The sequence below is a fragment of the Triplophysa dalaica genome, chromosome 24 (genome assembly GCF_015846415.1).
Source record: "Triplophysa dalaica isolate WHDGS20190420 chromosome 24, ASM1584641v1, whole genome shotgun sequence".
Taxonomy (NCBI): domain Eukaryota; kingdom Metazoa; phylum Chordata; class Actinopteri; order Cypriniformes; family Nemacheilidae; genus Triplophysa; species Triplophysa dalaica.
The window spans coordinates 12986967-13006900 of record NC_079565.1 but is presented as its reverse complement, the minus strand read 5'-3'; the positions used below and the strand labels follow the sequence as shown (position 1 = coordinate 13006900).

Genomic DNA, 19934 nt, shown 5'->3' with positions numbered 1-19934 from the left:
GTCATCATGTTTGCTCCTATTAGCCGAAGGAGATAACATATTTACGAAATGCGGTCTATTGAGCAGTTTGTTTGTATTTAGATAGAAATATCTTATCCTAAGGTAGTAAAAACATAAAGCTTCATTATGTAAGGCCTTTATACACCTCATAGGACATAGTTAAGGTAGAAGTATAGTCTGGACAGTATAGTCTGGATGGGACGCGTACAAAAGTGCATGCAATGTTGAATCAGCCAAGTCCACTTGGTGCTGTACTGCACATGTGTTGAACTTGTTTATCCACGATTGAGTATGCACACAAAGCTGTGCTGATGCGTTTCTTTGCAAGATGGACACGGAAAGTGAAGTATACTCGTGGCTTTATATTGCATTTCTGTTAATACAGTAGATCCTCCAAAAAATGACACACTGGACCTTTAAGATTCATTCAAACTGAAATCCATGTCAATGCGTATTTACCTCTCTGAGTGAAGAGCCCTGAGCGATGGATGTGCGATGTCACCGTGGTAAAACCCTCCCGGCACCGGCAGGTGAACAGCGGAGGGATGCAGGGCTTGCATGGCTCCACCTTCTGGAAGCTGGTGGTAATACGAGCGGAGGGCAGACAGATTGTAGTAGTCTTCCATCCTGATTAACCACAGGAAGCAGAGAGTGAACAGCAGTTCATTAGTGTCTCTATAAATAACTCACTCCTTCATTAACCTCTGGCCTTCTGAAATGAACATTACAAGCTATTTCTGCTACTGCTGTCTCCCCTCTGCTGACTTCAACAAAGAGATGTGCTGAGTGTGTTATTTACTCAGAATGAGGGAACAAATGACGACCGAGAGAAGTATAATTAAACCAAGAGAATGGCTGATTGGAATATAGGTTTGTGACGATGGATTAAAGTCGCACACTGTACACGAATATTAAAAAGCGCAAGTATAATGTAAGCACAATTTTGGATCAGGGTACATTCTCAGAGCCTTTTTAATCTTAGTTATTAAAATACGTTCTTGCAGTAACGTTAAAAGACTGTTTTATTAGTACACTATAATGCTTTCATTACTTAATGATAATGTTTTAAATGTTGTAAAAAAAACTATAGCACATGTCAAACAAAAGTCATAAAGATTGAAAGTTATGGTTTAAAATCATAACAAAAGAAAAAGATACATCAGGTATTAATAACAGTAATAGTTTTTTATAAAGGTAAAGGGTTAAGCCAATCATAACAATGATCATTTGCCTATACAAGTCTTAAAGGAACAGCAGCAACAACAGAAGTTTAGTTTGAGAAAGATGAATAAACAAAATAAATGTTATTTATGTTTTGAGATTGTTTTACGTAACATACAGCCACTGTAAAAATTAAGAGACCATTTCAAAACTATTTTCAGTGTTTCTAAATGTACTATTAATAGGTATTTATAGGTGTTTAGGTAAACTGATCATTTTTTTGTGAACTAATACCAATATTTAAATTTTTCTATTTGCATTCATCTGCAGAAAATGAACACGTCAAAATAACATAAAAGATGCTCTGTATTTTTTCAGACCTGAAAAACTGCAAATAAAAAAAAGGACAACAGTAATATCTACATGTATTTAGGAAATAATAATATGTCCACACCTGTATGAGGCGAGAGAGGGATGTGGTAAATATCCTGAGTGAAAGTATGCAAGAGCATCAGCTGCAGCCCCCGGGCCGAGCCCTAGAGGAAGCACCGGCATACGCAGCTCTTCTGCCGAGGCGTACGGACGGAACCCGTCACGAAGATACTCCTCCTGAGCTCCTGCTAGTAGCATGTGAGGAACGTGTCGTTGCAGGCTGAAAGAAAATGAGAAAAGGATGAGAAACTCACCGAAGATGACAATAGCAAAGATGGGTGAACAGTGAGGGAGGTTGATATACTGACTGAGTCTGAAGACGAGGGTCTTGCATGAGAGTGCTCGAGGTCATGCTGAAAGGATGGGTGCCCGCCAGGTATGGAGGAAGGGAGAGGGAGGTCTTCTCCTGGGCTGGAAGAGGCCGGTCTGAGGGCAAACGCTCCTGACCTGACACTCTCAATCCTGCTTCAGCCTAACAGACACAGACTTGTTAGGGCCTCATGGGAAACTGAACGGGTCAATATTTTTATTATTGCTCCAGTTCACAATTAAGCATAAACAACAAAGGCATAAAATCTATATGTGTATAAAACAATACAAATGAAATGTCAGAATTGAACAAGAAACAGTGAAACAAGTCCAAATGTAGATCTTGCCAATATATTAATGGTTGCGCCATTAATGCATGTAAATTGTTTTGCAAATGTTCATTCAAAGCAAGTTTTACATTTTGTATGCAAAGTTCTTATGCAAATGTGTGCTCACAAAAGTGAACTGTTGCTAATCGAGGGCTGATTATTCAGCGTGTGTACATTTATATTTACATTGAAAGAGAAAGTAATCGAACTCCTTCGCCTTTGGGGAAACTTAATTCATAATAAGAATTAGTCAATGCAATTCGTCATGTGCACCAAATCTGCATCTATAAATATTAAACAGACGTCCCATATGCTATAGCCATAATGATTAAATGTACAAGAATGGATGCAAATGTGTGTGGTCTAAGTAAGAGCTGGGAAAAGAGACACTGTGGTTACGAGATGACAACATAGTTTACACAGAGCTCTCTCTCTCTCTCTCTCTCTCTCTCTCTCTCGGCAGAGCTACAGAAGATTCTTTGTGTAAACAGAGAGGGTAGTTTGATCAGCGTCTATTGTCTAGCCTGATGTCCCATGACTGCTGTGTTAAATAAACTCACAAAGCTACACGGAGACCAAGAGCTAAACACACCATCCATCCCCATAAGCACACACACTTTAGCAAGATCTTGCGGTCACGCTTCAGAATCACTGAAAAAACGGACATGCAGGACACCCACAAACTGGCCCACTTGCACTTATCTAGCCTAACATAAACCCCCTGACCCCATCAGGACCTCATCCCCCCTTCTGGGCAGAAAATCAGCAGTCTGGCCTTCCCGACACCACAAACATCTGCTCTGCAGTGAATTAAGCTTTTTCCTTGCCTTTAAGGTCATGGGTTCAACATCCTGAAAGTACTAGGGCACTTTTTCTCCGTTTTGTGTATAAAATCACGTGATATTTAAATGGTCATGCATCTGTTGTAGTTTTAAAAAGTGAGAACCATTGATGTTGAGATGACATCATTGAAAACGTATCAAAAATGTATTAAATAAATTCTTTCATACCTGACGGCCTTCAGACCTCCAAAAGCCATTGACTGTTTTAGTCGGGGCGATGGTGACCACAGGTGGTGTACTAGTGGGAGGGCCCAAGCTCGTACCCATTGCAATCCGTTTCGGCGTACCGACTGGAGAAATGTGATTGGTCACGGGGGAGGAAACATGTGATGACTCGCTACTAATGGAACCTGAAAGAAAAAATAAGTTGGGAGTTGTTTTATGTTTTTGGTATTGTTTCGCACCGAATCTAATATTTATCAAAAATGTATTCTATACTTTATTGTATATTTGATCTAATATATTTTTTATTTTATTTCACAATATATTCTTTTATTTTATTGCATATTTTATTGCTAATTTCTTCTTATATATAATATATATATATATATATTAATTTATATTCAATTCTATATTTAATTTTAGTTTTTATATTATGTTTCTATTTGATATTTTTTTCTATATTATTTAATTAAAATTTTCATAATACTTTCACCCAACAATAACACTTTAACACAAGAACAATAAAACTGTGGTATTAACTGTGTAAAGTACTTCTCTATTCTCAATTTGTGCAGACTTCACCTTATAACAACAGCAAAAAAAGATTTGATCTGGCTTTATTTTTTATTTACTATAAAGAAGAAACAGACATTTAAACCTGCAGACACCATTTAAGCACCAGGGTCTAAACCACGTCTCTTACAAAGACATGCTTTCATAAAAACCAAGACGTTTTATGATTCGAAAAAAAAATAACAACAGAAAGAGATCAATAACAAACACATACAAGTGAAACTAGCAAATTAATTGTGGAGATGTATTTGTATGTGTATGTGTTCGTGTCAAACAAAACCAATGACTTGTCAGATGACTGCACATACATCACCCAGTCTCAGACTGTCAAGCTCAGCCGCTATCAAAGCCCCCTTTGGGCTGTCAGATCAGATGCCAGTTTAAAAAGATAAAAAACAAACAGTGCCATCTCCCTGCGGAAAAGCCACATGCACACAACGCTCCAGTTTTCCTCTCGAACCCCTACTGCGGGAACTCGGCACTTCACCGTGATCAAACACAACTCGATTGTGTGCATGCGTCCGTGTCTGCGTAGACCATCTCACCTCCGGGCATACTCCAGACAACACTCCAAAATCACAAAACAAAAGCTTTTATATGTCTTCATACGACATACGACGAGAGAACATTTCTAGCGAGATTACAATTATGAATTATGCATTAATTCAGACCTTTATGCCGAACGCATTTGTTGTGGTTTTGATAGCAGTCAGAGCTTGTGAGAAATGACTGTTTCCCTATTTAGACTGAAACTAGCGCAACGCAAAACCACACACGCAGAAAAATCTCATTGCTGCTAAAAGTAGTATCTATAAGACGCACAACACAAAGAGTAAAGTAGGTCAGCTGTCCTCAGCGCAATTGTGCCTGCTGGAGAGGTGATAAGAATTACAGAGGTCTCAATGCTCTGCCTTTTGTACTAGTTTACTCATTCTGGATTGAAATCCTTTAAGCAATTGCTGAATATCCATACAATGTGTTCCTAAAAATGTTTTGAAATTATTTTGGTCACCAAAGTTAGTTTGTTACACCCATCGTTTGTACTGTGGTTGTGAATACCTCAAATTGTGACGATTTTTAAATGTTATTTCTCTTCTGATCGCTGTACACTTTTGGACAATAGGCAATACAAATCTCACTGACTTAGATCGAATGAGGGACCCAGGGCCTCGTAAATAACTTTTCATAGACTTTATTCTTAAAGGGCAAGTTCACCCAAAAATGACTCACCCTGGAGTTGTTTCAAATCTGTATAAATGTTCTTGTTTATATGAACACAGAAAAAGATATATGTAAGAATGCTTATAACCAAGCAGATCTTGGCCTCAATTGACTACCATAGTAGGAAAAATTAAAATGGTAGTCAAAAGTGCCCCAGAACTGTTTGCTTTCATACATTCTTCAAAATATCTTCTTTTGTGTTTAACAGAACCAAAACATTTATAAAGCGATTTTTCCTACTGTGGTAGTCAATGGTGACTATGCAATATCGAATGAAAGAACAAAGCCATTTTTCTGCTTTACTGCTTTAAAATTGCTTGAATGCAAGTTTCTTTTAAAATACAATATGTTGAACAAAAGGCTGAGAAAAACCCTGTTTTTTGCTGATTCTTTGTCACTATACCACAAATTAATGGTAAGATGCGATGCAACAGAAGACCATATAAACCATTATAAAAAAGGAATTTGTCATGTCGTGCCTCATCCAGTGGGGACAGGATTTCAATCCTTCTATTATTTTCTATGTTATTTGGGTCTGCGTTGAATCTCATTGGTTTTCGTGGCCACAAGACACGCGACAACCAATGAGATTCGTTGAGACTGTGTGTGGCCATTTTGAGTGAAAACAGTGGTAATCTTGTTTACATCCAAACATGACAAAATTAGCTACAATAATGTGAATAAGTGAAACCCATACAGAAAAGAACAAAACCTTTGCACCTAAGAGGTGTATCATATTAGTACCTCAAATTTGCATATTTGTACTTAATGTAATGCAACCATATCTATACATAAATGGTACATTAGCTACTTGTAGCTAACATTTTTAAAGGCACTCTCCCAGTGACAGCTTTTGTACCTTTTTTTAGTTGCAACCACAAGGGCCACCTTTGCAACCACAAAATACTAACTTTTAAAAGGGACAATGACGTTGTATTTTACAGTATGTCATTTATACAGCAATCTGAAAAAAAGTGTTTTCTTAGCACTACTTGAGCATAAAGGGGTCATATGGCACGAACACATGTTTTTCTGTGTAATTTATAATTTGGGCCTGCATGTATTAGAGATGTAAAATTGCACAAATTAAAGTGTCGGAAGAAAAGATGCATTCTATCTTCAAGCGTATGCTCACCCAGACGTGCCTGAAATGCCTCGTGTAACCGCACCCCCACAAATCTACGTTAGTTCGTGGTATGATATGACTAAGACCTTCCAAATGTTTACGCAAGTAAGGTGGGCATACCTGCCAGTACAACTGCTTTGGAACCTGATGTTCCAAATATGGTAAGAGATGTTACATTTCTGTCACATGGTTGCAGTATTCGACAAATCACTACGCACTGGTTAACTGGCCAATTATAGAATACCTTGCTATTCAGAGCGATAAGCTTTCTAAAAAATCTGTGCGATTAAGAGAAGCGGGGGAAAGAGAAGATACAATGGTGCACGGTATGTGGAAAATACAGCGGTTTTGAACCTTAAATCGTGTATACACATTGTATATCATCTAAAACAAACGATGATATTCATTTTAGCCGTGTCATGTGACCCCTTTAAAAAATCAGTTTAATTTGTTGGTGGCAATTATGTTGTTTTATTGTGACCTGAGCAGGGCATTTTAGATATATCTGTCTTGGTCTTGCATGACTGGAACTGATGCATGGAGGCTTTGCAAATATGGCCGCCTAGTGTGAAGACTTTTAAGCCAGCTTGCATCCTGCATAGTGACAGCAACTGTTACGCAGAAAAGTTTCTTGAGAAAACGCCAAAATATAGTTTTACTTTTCTCTTTTTATATACTGCGCATTCAAAGCTTGTACAATATTCAAATTGTTTACAGTGATGCTAATAAAGCTTTGTTGACACAACTCTCGTGGCACAGAGATTACAAAGAGCGTGAGCATGTGTATGTGGGATGTCAGTAATGCACCATTTCAAACATCAATGGGGAACACATTCACAAAGACGTCTGAAAGCCGCCAAAGCTTAAACAAAAAATGGCATTTACACAGGTTTAGTAATCTGAGACAGAACAACCCTGACAGTTATTGAATCACTGTCATCCCAGAGTCTATAAACACAAAGTGTCATAGAAAGACGGGTCGGTATGCACGATGTGAGACGTCCGTGAGAAGGAGATTTATCAAAGGTTTATAGAATTTACTGGCATACAAGCACTTAACCAATCAATATATCACTTTCTTTCAGCCTGCTTCTCTCCGCCGCATGTTTAAGAAAGAGGAATACTATAATGTTAATACACACATGGAGAAACCATTATTCAGACCTGTTCACATGTCGGCCTTGGTGTGCGGAGCCTTTGTTTAAAGATACAGTTAGAAAAATGTAGACTAGTCATCATTTACGCACAAACCCACAAGATTTCTGTTGTAATCTGTTCCTCACCCAAAGCTATAGTTTGGTTTCCAAACACCCTGAAGAGAGCAGTTCACCCAAAAATACAACTTCTGTTGTTATTTATTCAACATCATGTTGTTCAAAATCTGTATATGACTCTTTTGTCTTTGGAACACAAAAGAAGATATTTTGTGAAATGTGTTTTTGTGTTCATACAATGAAATTCAATGGGGTCCAAGGTTGTTTGGTAACTAACATAATTCAAAATATCTTCTTTTGTGTTCTGCAGAAGAAATCGAGTCAAACAGCTTTGGAATGAGTGATGGTGAGTAAATGACACATTTTTTAGGTGAACTGCCCCATTAAGACCAATTTTATGGTGTTTTGCATAGCAACTACTACTTTTCTCAAAATTTCCTTTTTGTGTTTCACTGAATAAAGTCAGGTTTAGACATCAGTGAGGGTGGACCAAAAATATCCATTTAATTTTTTTAGGAGAAATAGTCCTTTAAGCAGAATTCAAGATGGACCTTTTTATTTCCTACAAAGCCTAAATATATGTTGTTGATCTGTGCTAAATTGTGTAAGAGGGCAGTTTACGAACACACAAAACATGATCTAAGAACTTTCGTTTGTATGTAACGCACATTATCAGAACAAGCCGCGTGCATGCGTGTATTTTTGGCGCTGACTATAACAATTATACAGACAGATGGGCGGCTAAATGTTGTGCCAGCCATCTGAAATGCGGCAAGCCCATATGCAAATATTATTCAAATCTATTCACAATTTGTTGACAGAAACCGCCACCCACACTCATACACACACGCCGAGCAAAGCATGGCTGTCCATATAACAAGCGTGCATATGGCCAATGCGCTTACATCCGGCTTCAGCTGCAACTGATGGTTATAGTGCTACAACGCATAATATATCAATGACCAGAACAATATTCTCTAATATTAGTGATTTCTCCAAGGTTGTCATTTTTCAATTCAAACAAGCATTCTTACTTTGAACAAGAAAGTATAACATGAATTATAATGTTGAATGATGAATATTGTTGTTCCGACAACTGCAATGTATTGCATTTTGGGGAAGGTAACAGGGATGAGATGATAAAGTGACGAGAGCAAGGGTTCATGGGTAAAGACGAACAAAGGGCACGCTCACCTCTTGGATCTTCGGCCTGTTTAGCTAGCTTGCGGAGAGCGGCAGCAAATCCAGAGTGTGCCGACTGGGACGCCGGGCTTCCGTTGGCTACCATTGCCCCGCTGATGGGGGAAGGGGTCAGGGGGCTTACAGTGGCCATGGTGCATGGTGCAGCGGAGATCATTCCTAATGATGGAGACTTTGGCTCATGGGTCATACCTGCAAGAGAAAGAAAGAATTGTAGCTCTGTTATGCCAAATTTTAAGTCATTCATTAAGGAAACGGATAGTTTGTTGAGTTAAGCACGATCCCAGGCATAGAGAACCATAAATGACCCTGTGACCCGAATTCATTCAACCGCTACATTTAAAGTGAATGAAGGGAGTGAATTCTTGCATGATTTTACCAACCTAAAGATCAAAGTGTGCGCAAAAATGTTACAGATAAAAACGGTATAATAGTAAGAAATCATTCTTCCTTTAATAGGCAAGTCCAAACTGGTTGGGACAGTCAGTGTGTTTTCTGCTGATATAAAGAGTCTCGTTCCTCTTACATGACCGTTGGACAGAAAACGCACAAAACAAAAGTTAAAGCACAAAAACCTCTCACTTCCTTCCTGAATGTATAGCACTCTCGCACTTTCAGCTATCACACTCGGCAAGAAACAAACAAAAGCTCACTTTATCGTGATAAACTCTGCTTCACCCCTGCCCTCCCGCTGAACCAAACAAAACAATTAATAATGAACTTAGTGCAGTTTGAGCTGGGAGTGAAATCCTCTGCCTTCAGCCACAACTTCATTACAACTTAATGGAGCCTGACGCACCCAAACACTTATAGGCGGAGAACATGTCATCTAAATGGTTGTAGTTGTGCTGATAAACAGATAAAAGGGATTAAACATGGAAACGTGTTGACTATAATGCACACATAAAATACTAACAAGATGCACGTACATATGTCACCAAAATGTCCATTTGGGCAAACAATTTTGACTCTTAACCTGTACTTTACTTAACCTTCTGCAGCACACAAAAGAAGATATTTTGAACAACATTGACCCCCCATTGACTTTCATAGTATGGATACAAAACCACTGTGACATTTCTCAAAATATCTTCTCTAGTGTTCCACAGAAGAAAGAGTCTTGATGACATGAGGATACATAAATTATGACATAATATCATTGAGATATAAACTCTCAGTCTTGGATAAACCAGTTTATCAAAGAAACCCTCGTTTCAGGTGCACCTGAGAGAGATATCTCTCTTTTCCCACACACTTTGCCACAAAAACACGTAGGTCTATATCTTATTCTCCGTCTTATTTGGAATATTTACACTACCAACAAAGCTGCTGTGAAGCCACACGTTCCCCTCTTATCTTCCCCTCGCACTTTTTCTCTTGGATAATAATCAGAAATAACAGAGTTGCAGGTCGATGTGGAAATGAGAAAAGCCACAGGTATCTACCCAACCTGCGACAGTCATTCAGGAAGTAACGACCCCTGCCTAATGCACAAGAGGACAGAGAGAGATCTGTAAGCTGTGAGTGCGGAGTAATGGAACAGACATAACATTTATTTCCTTTTTGATGCATTAAAGGCACATTTCACCCAAATATTAATTCTGTTATTTACATGCGTGTCATCCTAACCCCCATATACAGCTAGCAAGCTACAAAAACAAGGAAAGCAACATAAGTTCCATACAAGTCGTCTGGAGTCTTGTGTGAACAAAACGCTTTAGTAGATTCACAAAAAATCTCAAATTTTACCTTCATTCTAATTTTCCCTTGAGCACTATAACATCCGGTCAGTCAAATGACAAGTGAGACCCAATGACGTCATTGACATGTGAAATCACAGCACGCCAGTCCTGGAGTAACACTTTTTAAAATACGAAACTTGAATGGAAATTCTGATAAAAATCCCTGTTTTCGTTCCACAAAAGCAAACAAACTACATAAGAGCGAGTATATGATTTTAATTTTCGTGAGCCATTTTATAATTCCGTCAGTTTTGTTTTATCAAAACTGACGAGAGGGGCTTCATGGGCGGGAGAGTAATGTTTTCGATTAAAGATTATTAGGGCAAATACAGTTAATATAAAATAAACATGAAAAAAATAATGAAGTGCACAGATAAATCACTTATAAAAAACACTTCAATATACCGTAAAAAACATATTTCAATTTAGATTTTATGCGTTTTAGACATACCTCTATGGTGCTACAGTTACTGTATAGTGATCTTAGAGAGATTAAGATATGAACATTTAAAATAGTTAACTTCCCTGAAAACGTTTAAGTATGACATACCAATCTTATAATTGTTATTGCTGTTGTCAAGCACACATATGGTATGCTTAAGAAAATATTCACCAGTGAGCATCTACACGGACACACCTACAAACCAATGCAGAGAAACTACACAGTAAGCCCTGATCTTACAGGATTCCGGCATGTGTCTCATTGACCTCATATTTTTGAATCCAGTCACACATATTTAACCAAAAACGCATGCTGTACAAAATCTCTTTAAAGCGGGCCCTTTAACAGCTTCATGCGCGATGATCTCCTCTCTCCAAGACGAAATCGTGCCTTGCTGTTTGTCCCAGAGGCTTTAGTTGTGGTTCGAGTCAGCAAAAAACAGTCCCAGAATCCTCTGGTCCCCACTGGCTCTCTAATAAGCTTGTTCATTAGACAGTGCTGCCAATGCAAATTGACCCAGCCCTTGTCGACATGACCACCTCATGTAAATTCAATGCGAGAAGCAGCGAGGATAAAAGACTGGGTGATGGATGATGTGTCAAAGTGCTTTGTTGGGCACAAATGAACAGTTTCATACACACACACATACGTGCACACATGTCCATAATGGTGACAGACAAGCCGTGATGCATGGCCGACTGTGGGGATCTGCTACCCACGGCATTCATTAAGACTAGATAAAGCACCTCACACACACCCGCCTTCTGCTCATTAACCCAAGTGTACGCGTGTGTATTTCACTGACAACATTAAAGATGGATGCGGATTGGGACGGTCCTAACACTTTTCTCAGTGTGATGAGCTAATTGGTTTTCACTACAATTGGGATTGATAACCGGGGGAGAAAGTTTGACAGGAAGCTTTTTGTCGCGAATGACCGATCTCAGATCTCAGAATTACGTGTCGAAACCACTCTACTTTCCATAAGAGAAGCACTTCCATTGGCATTGGGTGTCCTTGATTAACTTCGCATTGATTCTTCTTGGTGCGTCTGTGGAAACTGACACGGTCACCAACAAACTGTTGACCTCAAAGACATGAGGGCGATATCGACTTTGTAGTTACCTGGGATATCAGGTCTTCCCAAGTGACTTGGAAGGGCTTGAAGTGTTCGCCTCAAACCCATACCGCAAGGTTCGGTAATAAGTCCCCTAAACTTCTACGTCTAAACTTCAAATTGTTTTCATAAATCTGCAATTTTCAAAATTTTGAGCTTATTTGAATATCTTTGACCAAGCAGTCAAGACTTTACCTTAAACTTAACTTCAATTAAGCCTTCCTACATTTTCTCTCCTCATCTCAGCTGATGACTCAGACTTCCCTCAACACTTGGCAAAAAAAAACACGGAGCATTTCAGAAAACCTGCTTTGTCAGTATTGATATCTCAAGCTGCTTATAAAAAAGACCTTTCTTCGACCCTTACTCAGTCAACAATTCATACACTAGTCATTCTCTGACTAATACTTGTGCCACACACATCTAAAACAACATATTACTTGACTTGCATTTGACCTCTGGCAATTCTCTCACGTGAAGCCTCGTAAGTTTTTGGACTGGCTCTCAGCAGCTCCTTGAATAATATTCAAGACACTCTTTTAGAATCACTATCCCATGAGACCCCTGGGCACATGTCCATAGAGGCACGCCAGTGACCCTGGTGTTAAGCTTGTTAAGTACTGTGCGTGCAGAGGGGTTTGGGGGCCTTAGTTTTCAGTTCACACTGTACTCTCTGAGCGGCCCTTGTTTAAAGCTTATATCTTGTGCACTAAGATTCCCAGGGGTTCCTCTTGTGATGTATGTGCGGTGGGGTCAGGGGTCTCAGCCGTCGCCTCGCACTGCACATGCCTGACCCCCCAACCTTCGGCCTTAAAGGGATAGTTCACAGAAAAATAAAAATTAGTTCATCATTTACTCCCCCTCATGCCATTTCTTCAGCAGAACACAAAAGAAGATCTTTTGAAAAATGTTGTTAATCAAAGAACAACGGACCCAACTTACTTTCATTGTTTGGAAACAAAATGACAATTGTCAAAATATCTTCTTTTTAAGACCTCCCAATCTCACATCCAAGATATTTTAAGCATTCTTGCATAATACACAATATGATCTTTTAATATAGCAACTGCATTTGTGAACTCCTGAGGACACAAGATGACTCATATGTTGCCATCTTATCTATGTACACTGTACACTTACAGTAGCATTTGTAGTTCTTGATAATGAAAGCTGGTTCAATCTAAACATCTAACCCATATTCTCACGCCATCCGTTCTGGTGGTAACTGTTACTCACATCACATGTCTGCTTTCTTGTTAGTCATTTTGGTACAAAGGTTTGTGCATAAATGATGCACAACCCCATAGCAACTCTTAACCTTGTGTTAAAAAGAAAAGGTAAGCAAAGGGCATCGTACGCAGTCTTTAGCATTTTGTTACAACACATCTTCGTTCACAAAACCATATAAGATATGCAAATAACCGCAAACCAGATTATCCGATACCCCATCGAACTACAGCAAAACGTTTCAGTCGTTTCATGAATTTTGACTTTCAGCTGTCCCATGTGCACAAAACACACATCCTGTTATGTGATTGTTCACCCAAAAATGACAGTTCTGTCAGAACACAAAAGAAGATATTTTGAGGAATGTTGGTAACCGAACAATCGTGGTACCCATACGCTTTTATTGTATGGACACAAAACCAATGCAAGTCAATGGGTGCTGTTTTTCAAGTGAGACTTTTCAAGTTTACAATGAAGTAAAGACAGTAAATTAAAGTTTTCAAATTATAATAAATAAGCTTTATTAAGAGAAATCCAAATCCGATATTTTACAGCATAAAGGAAACGCATCACTGACCCTTGCTAACGACAAATCTTTACCACAAATCAAGCTGAAACCATCACAATGCTTGAGAAACCCTGAGAAACAAACCTTATTGCACAAGAAATCTCTTTCTTTAAAAACGGTTCCGAAGGATGCAGTAAATAAGAGTTTTTATTGGCAAAGCATTAATAAAACAAAACCAAAATTCTTGTCAACTAACGCGCTTGGAATAATACAACGCAACAATGCTCCCAGCTTGATGTTTGTCGCATTAGATGCTGTCATCTTCCACAGAAGGACTTCACATCTACTGTAGGTTTACTCACAGTTTCTTTGCTCGGCATATGGTAGCATATGTTCCCTGTCACCGTGTAAGAGCCGACAACATAAACACTCTTATCAGCTCATCTGACAGCTCTGTGTGCGCCTCACAAAAAACGTGAAATAGCCATTCCGTCTAAAAGAAACGTTTGTCATAGCCCTCCAGAGTTGCTGACAGACATCAAAAGAACGCTTGGTGACGTGTTTAAAGATGAGAACGTATGCCAGTCGCAAACCTGCCGTCGGCTGATTTGAGTAGGTCACATGGTCAGGGGTAGGGTGCCCTTTCTGCTTTGTGTCCGCCGTTTCATGTTAAGCTAAATGTTAAAGTCTTGTACTGTGTATTTGTGCTCATTTATCCTATTGGTTATGCACAAAGGAAATGAACAGATTGTGGCCATTCACATGGGATCAGTTTAAGCACTTCAGAGGCTAAAATATCATGATGTATTAACTTTCTCCAGTCACTTCACCCAAACAGATGACCCCGAACAGAGGCCACAGTAGTGCAAACACCCAGTGTGTATACATACACATAGCAGGTCTGATATAATCGAAGCCGAAATCTGAGCTAATCCCAATACAGTCTGTCTCTGAGGGTTCGACACTACTGAACACACAGACAGACCAAGGTTGTTTATTTCACATTAATCTTTCCTCAACACCTTTTTAATCAATCGGAAAACCAGAGATGATTTAAAAACATACTTGAAACACAAAACCACTCTATTCAATTCATAAATCTAGACCTATGTCTCAGAATAAAACACAGATTGTTATGTTTTCAATTAGGGGTGTTACTACAGAATATACAGGATTTGACAAAACTATTGATATAAAACTGTTTTATGATCAATATAATGTTAAATCTATAGGGCTGTGCAATTAATAGAAAATAAATCGTAATTGAAAAATCAAAAGGTTAAATGATTATTGCGCTCCATTCCATCTTTCTATTCAGTTGAATTCAGTTTAAAAGACACAGTTTTTTTAGTTTTTCTATGTTGTTTCAAAAGTGTGAGTAATCGTGTTACATGACCATGATCTCAATGTTGACCAATATCATCGTGATTATGATTATATTCCTAGTTAAATCTGCATCTGAGAATATTGTAATTCCGCATTCCGTTTTAAGTTTTCACATAAGAAAGGTGTGTTGGCCAATCAAAGGAGAAAACACAAAACAAACTAAATTAAAGATGAATGCATTATTTGTCTATAGATACCGTGATGGTATCCTTAAACAATAAGTGAATAGCGGATATCTTGACAATCCTGTTTCCAATACATGTAGATGATTAATCACATGCATTTTATTGATTCTATAACTGAGTTTTTACAATTAACATACATGCAATATTCTGATAGAAAGTATAAGAGTTAACCATTTATTGTAGATATACCGGTTTATTTACAAAACCAACATTTCCTGAAAAACATTTAAAAAAAGGAATTATGGGTTATTTTGGCTGCTTAAAAATAACAATAAACCATTGAATAACACAGATAACTGATATCAAACTGGTCGCTAGTCTAGTGGAGTCATATGGTGAATGACAGATCTTACACACCCCTCATCTCACTTTCCTTCCGAGATACACTAACACTCTTCACATAAATCAATCTATCAGTGCAGTGTGTGTGCTGGTACAGGTTGAGCGACATATTTATTGTCCCATTACATTTGCACTGTGCTTTAGTGTTTGTATATTGTCATGTGGAGATACCAGTTGTTTTTTCTTCTTGAACTTGAACCTTTACCGTGATCATAGGCAAACACGCCAAATGTACAGCCACTAATTCTCATCAAACACAACACCTGCCCTGCAAGACTAGCCACACGCATACTTCAACACGCACACACACACCCCTCGCATTGTTCAGTTTAACCTGATCAAAACCTGTTTGTGTTACAGATTTAATCTGTGACTTTGTGTGGATGTAGCCTATTAATAATTACAGAAACTTCTTATTAAACGGCTCCTCCTTTTCGATCCTAGAGATCCAGTCTATCCTGTTCAACAAAGGCAAACTACAACTCTCATTTTCACACCCAAGCAAGTGCCAAACAAAACCTCCGTTATCTATGAAGTCAGAGGGACTAATGCAAACTCAGGTTCTGCCAGGTGCACATTGACGGGCTGCAGGTTTACATGTGTATTTTCACAATGCATTCATTTAATGGGAACACAGGAGGAGCGTTTAGAAACTGAAACTTGAGCGTAAACACACAGAAAGGAGGCTGTACTGTACCAACCAGTTAGTCAAACAAATTACATTTAATTTTATGAATAAACAATAAAATAATTTATTATTATGAATAATAAAATAAAATAAATTGAATTAATAAATGAGACATTAAAAGCATGATAGTCTATTTTCTTGCTTTATGTGTATACATTAAGATACTGTTGTGTTTAAACTCACAACCACAGGCAAAGCCAGATCGATGTTTATAAGTGTAATGAATTAGACGAGAAGCAAGGGGGAGATAAATGGAAAATTAACCTTGAGGTTACAGAAAAGCCGAAGGTCATATAACTCAACCACGACTCTCTGGTCTCTCTTGCACAGACAAAAAACCAAAGGTTTTACTTAGAAAAACACTTTGGGGTATTTGATGAGTCAAATAGAAAGCGAAAAGGTCGCAAATGCATCCACAATACCATTTGGGTTAAAATGTGCGATAAAATCAATAGCAGACACGAAAGACCTTCGTGCCCCTTCGCATCAAGAATATTCAGAGAAAATGCTGAATATTTTTTGCGGGATGGACCGTAATGACTATCAATGAAAACAAAGCGCACGACCGCGCAGTTTCCCCGGCACGCGATGATGCCCCCCGTAACAAAAGCTCGAGCAATGAAAGCAAACAGAGAGCGCTTTGGTCGAAATCTCTCTACCGAAACATGCGTATGAGAACTTACCTTAAAACAGAGTAAAAGCGTATTTCCCATGTATCTAGTGCAGGAATAAATCCATCGCGTCTCTCTAGCGGCGACGCAGCGGTGGAGTGCGCGTAGCGCGCCGCAGTGAGTGTGAGCGAGGGAGTGAAGGCGGCGCTTGCACCTGCTCCACTGATCCGCCCCCGGAGGCAGAGCCACTGTCAAGGGTGACGGACCTCCCTCACACTGAGGTCCGCGAGGATGGGGGTCAGGTCACACTGTGAACATGTTGTGTGTGTGCTCGTGTTTTAGGAATGCGTTATGGAGATGTGTGTGTGATATCGAAGATTTTATTTAGAAAACGGGTTCTCACATTTAGATTTCCTTTAGCTCACTATAATGTTCTTTTTTAACTCTCAAAAATAATACAAATACATGAAAATATTGAAATTATAAAATTTAAATTATTTAGACTCACTATAGTCAAGCTTTCCCTGACTATAGTTTTCGTGATCGAAATGAATTCCACATTTTATTACTTATCATAAATGTATACGTTTAATGTTAAAATATATAACTAATTATATGATCTAACAAATTATATCAATTATATCAATGCTCATTCTATAATCAGATTAACAAATTGGCCACACCCACCAAACAATTTCCAGATACAATAGAACAATGTCAATTAAATTGTAGACATTAACCATGTGTAATGTTTAAAAGCCTTTGCAAAAATGACCAGGCTGTAGAACTGAATAAATTGAAACACACAACACAAAAAAACTGAATAATAGATATTCATGAAACAAACATGGATGAAGCAATACAATAGCTAAGCAGCTTTGACTGAAATGAAATCATACTTTATTATTAAGAAGTCAACATTGAGCATGGAAAGCAACCCAAATAATTTTTTGGATGATACAATGCCAAAGTACTGTATGTAAAGGAAGCACGTAGCATAAATAATGTGCCGGTTAGGCTAAGCTATTAAGACCTACTTCCACAACATTTTCTATGATCAAGGAAAACTCACCCAAATTCTAATATGACCACAATGCTTTTACTATAAACAATAAATCTGCATTGAAACTAAAGCAAAAAGAAGTTATTCTAAGGTTTGAGATTCATGCCTGTGAGAACAATGAGATCACCTCTATAAAAACCTAGCACACTATAAATAATGCAGAGTTATTTATGCAAAATAAATGAAGGAGTTCAGACATAAAAACCATGATGTACATCTGAGTTTACCACATCCCCTCTCACTCTCTCTCAGAAAGAAGAGACTAGGAGTTTAAAACCTTCCATTTCAGCTTAAGCGTCCATCTCCAATTGATTCTCACTCACTGCATATACACGCACACACACACACTACATAGCTGCAGGGCATCCTTGAGTGAGCATGAATGTTTGTATGTCTTTCTATTGAGTGATCAGATGACAGACCACAGTGCTAATAATCAAAAAGAGGAGGATGTGTTTATGCCTGCTGTATAAATGATACTTGCACTTTATCTACGTGTGTTGGGTCTCTGTGTGTGCGTTTGTGTGACAGTTAACTGATTACAGAGGCACCTGCAGCTGTGAGACACACACACACACATTCAATGGGGGAAGACAAAGAGATACTATGGTGGTTTGGCGGCACACGTGCTCCTGGTGTTTGTAAGACTGTGTGTGGACCTGTAGGTGTGTGTGTGCGTTCGTGTACTTGTGGAACTGACATGATTTATCTCCACTCAGCGGGAACGCAATCTCACAGCATCCCACAATGCATTTATGCACCTCACTGCTTTGACCTTGCTGCTCACTAAAAAGCTCAGATCACAGACATACTCTCTCTCGCTCTATCTCTCTCTTACACACACACACACACACACACACACACACAGAGAGAGAGAGAGAGAGACACACAAATACAGTATACACATGTTTGTGATGTTATCCTCATGGAGACTTGCAATAGACATCTATTGTTTTTCCTGACATAATAGGGTTTACCTGACCTTTAACACCACCCTGTAGCTAATCCTTACAGAAACCCTTTTTTGCATTTTTGCATTTTAAATAAGAATCATTTGCGAAATGGTGGCTGGTCCCGTTTGTGCACATTTTGAGATTTCTGGGGCTTTTCACAAAAAACAACCAAAAGTTTTAATCTGCTCTCCATTTCATTTTATCGGAGAAATAATAGAAATGTAAAAGAGATTTCATCTGTGATTATAAAAATCAATGCCTTTTTTGTGCCAATCTGACACTTTTCCTATTTGGACAATTCCATGGAAATGAGAAATGTTTACCATACTGACAGATCAGATGTCAATATTTGGTGAGCCCCGTGTGAAGTCTCTCTTAAAGTTTTTAAAGTAGCTTTTTGTGTTTTTAAAGCATACTTTTCCATAGTCAGGTAAGTGAATTGTCACATCCACAAATTTGTCTCATCCATAATGGTCCATATTCCTTATAAATGGGCACATGAAAATGAACATAAAATAACTATTTTATGTTTAATAAAGAGCTATCCCTTCTCCACATGTTGGTATTATTGCTTCTAGCTTGCATATTTCACAGAGAAATCCTACAAAGTATGAAAATTTTATTTAAAAAACATATTTTTTGTCCATAACATATACATTTTTCCCCTTTAAACAGAAATCCTGGCATTTTTGTACTATATCAACATAGGTCAAATATAAACAGATTATTCAATATAGGCCTACTGGTAATAAATACATTCTCTAAGAATTTATATTTTTTGGGGTTGAGTGTAAATGTCGCATCCATAACGCTGGAATTGCACATTTTGTAAAAAAAAGTAATCTTCTCCCCATCAATGTGAACAGACCCTCAGTGGAAGTCTATGATGATTTTCTGGTGTTAGCAGTCTTGTACATCAGTTAGTATCACAGCTGTCATTGAAGGTTTTCAACACTTTACTGTAAGTGTTGTGAGTCCCTGATGGTGGTCATCCCATCAGTTTTTGCGGTGTAATAACATATTTCTGTTAACACTTAACAGCTGTTTCTGGTCCCTTTAAAAAGGTTATTAATCCAGACGAACAATAACCTCAGTGGTTAA

At 38.3% G+C, this 19934-nt stretch overlaps 1 protein-coding gene across 2 annotated transcripts in view; it reads right to left on the bottom strand.

The window, feature by feature from the left end:
* gse1a (Gse1 coiled-coil protein a) overlaps positions 1-17023 on the bottom strand; it is a 30404-nt gene extending 13381 nt beyond the window's left edge. For both annotated transcript variants that reach the window (XM_056740144.1, XM_056740145.1), the window contains exons 1-6: positions 16890-17023; positions 8564-8761; positions 3242-3423; positions 1902-2065; positions 1616-1813; positions 460-627 (exon numbers count right to left, since the gene is read on the bottom strand). In XM_056740144.1, the coding sequence (XP_056596122.1) occupies positions 460-627; positions 1616-1813; positions 1902-2065; positions 3242-3423; positions 8564-8759 (908 nt within the window). In that variant the 5' untranslated portion in view covers positions 8760-8761; positions 16890-17023. The remainder of the gene's footprint in view (positions 1-459; positions 628-1615; positions 1814-1901; positions 2066-3241; positions 3424-8563; positions 8762-16889) is intronic.
* Positions 17024-19934: the final 2911 nt, after the last annotated feature.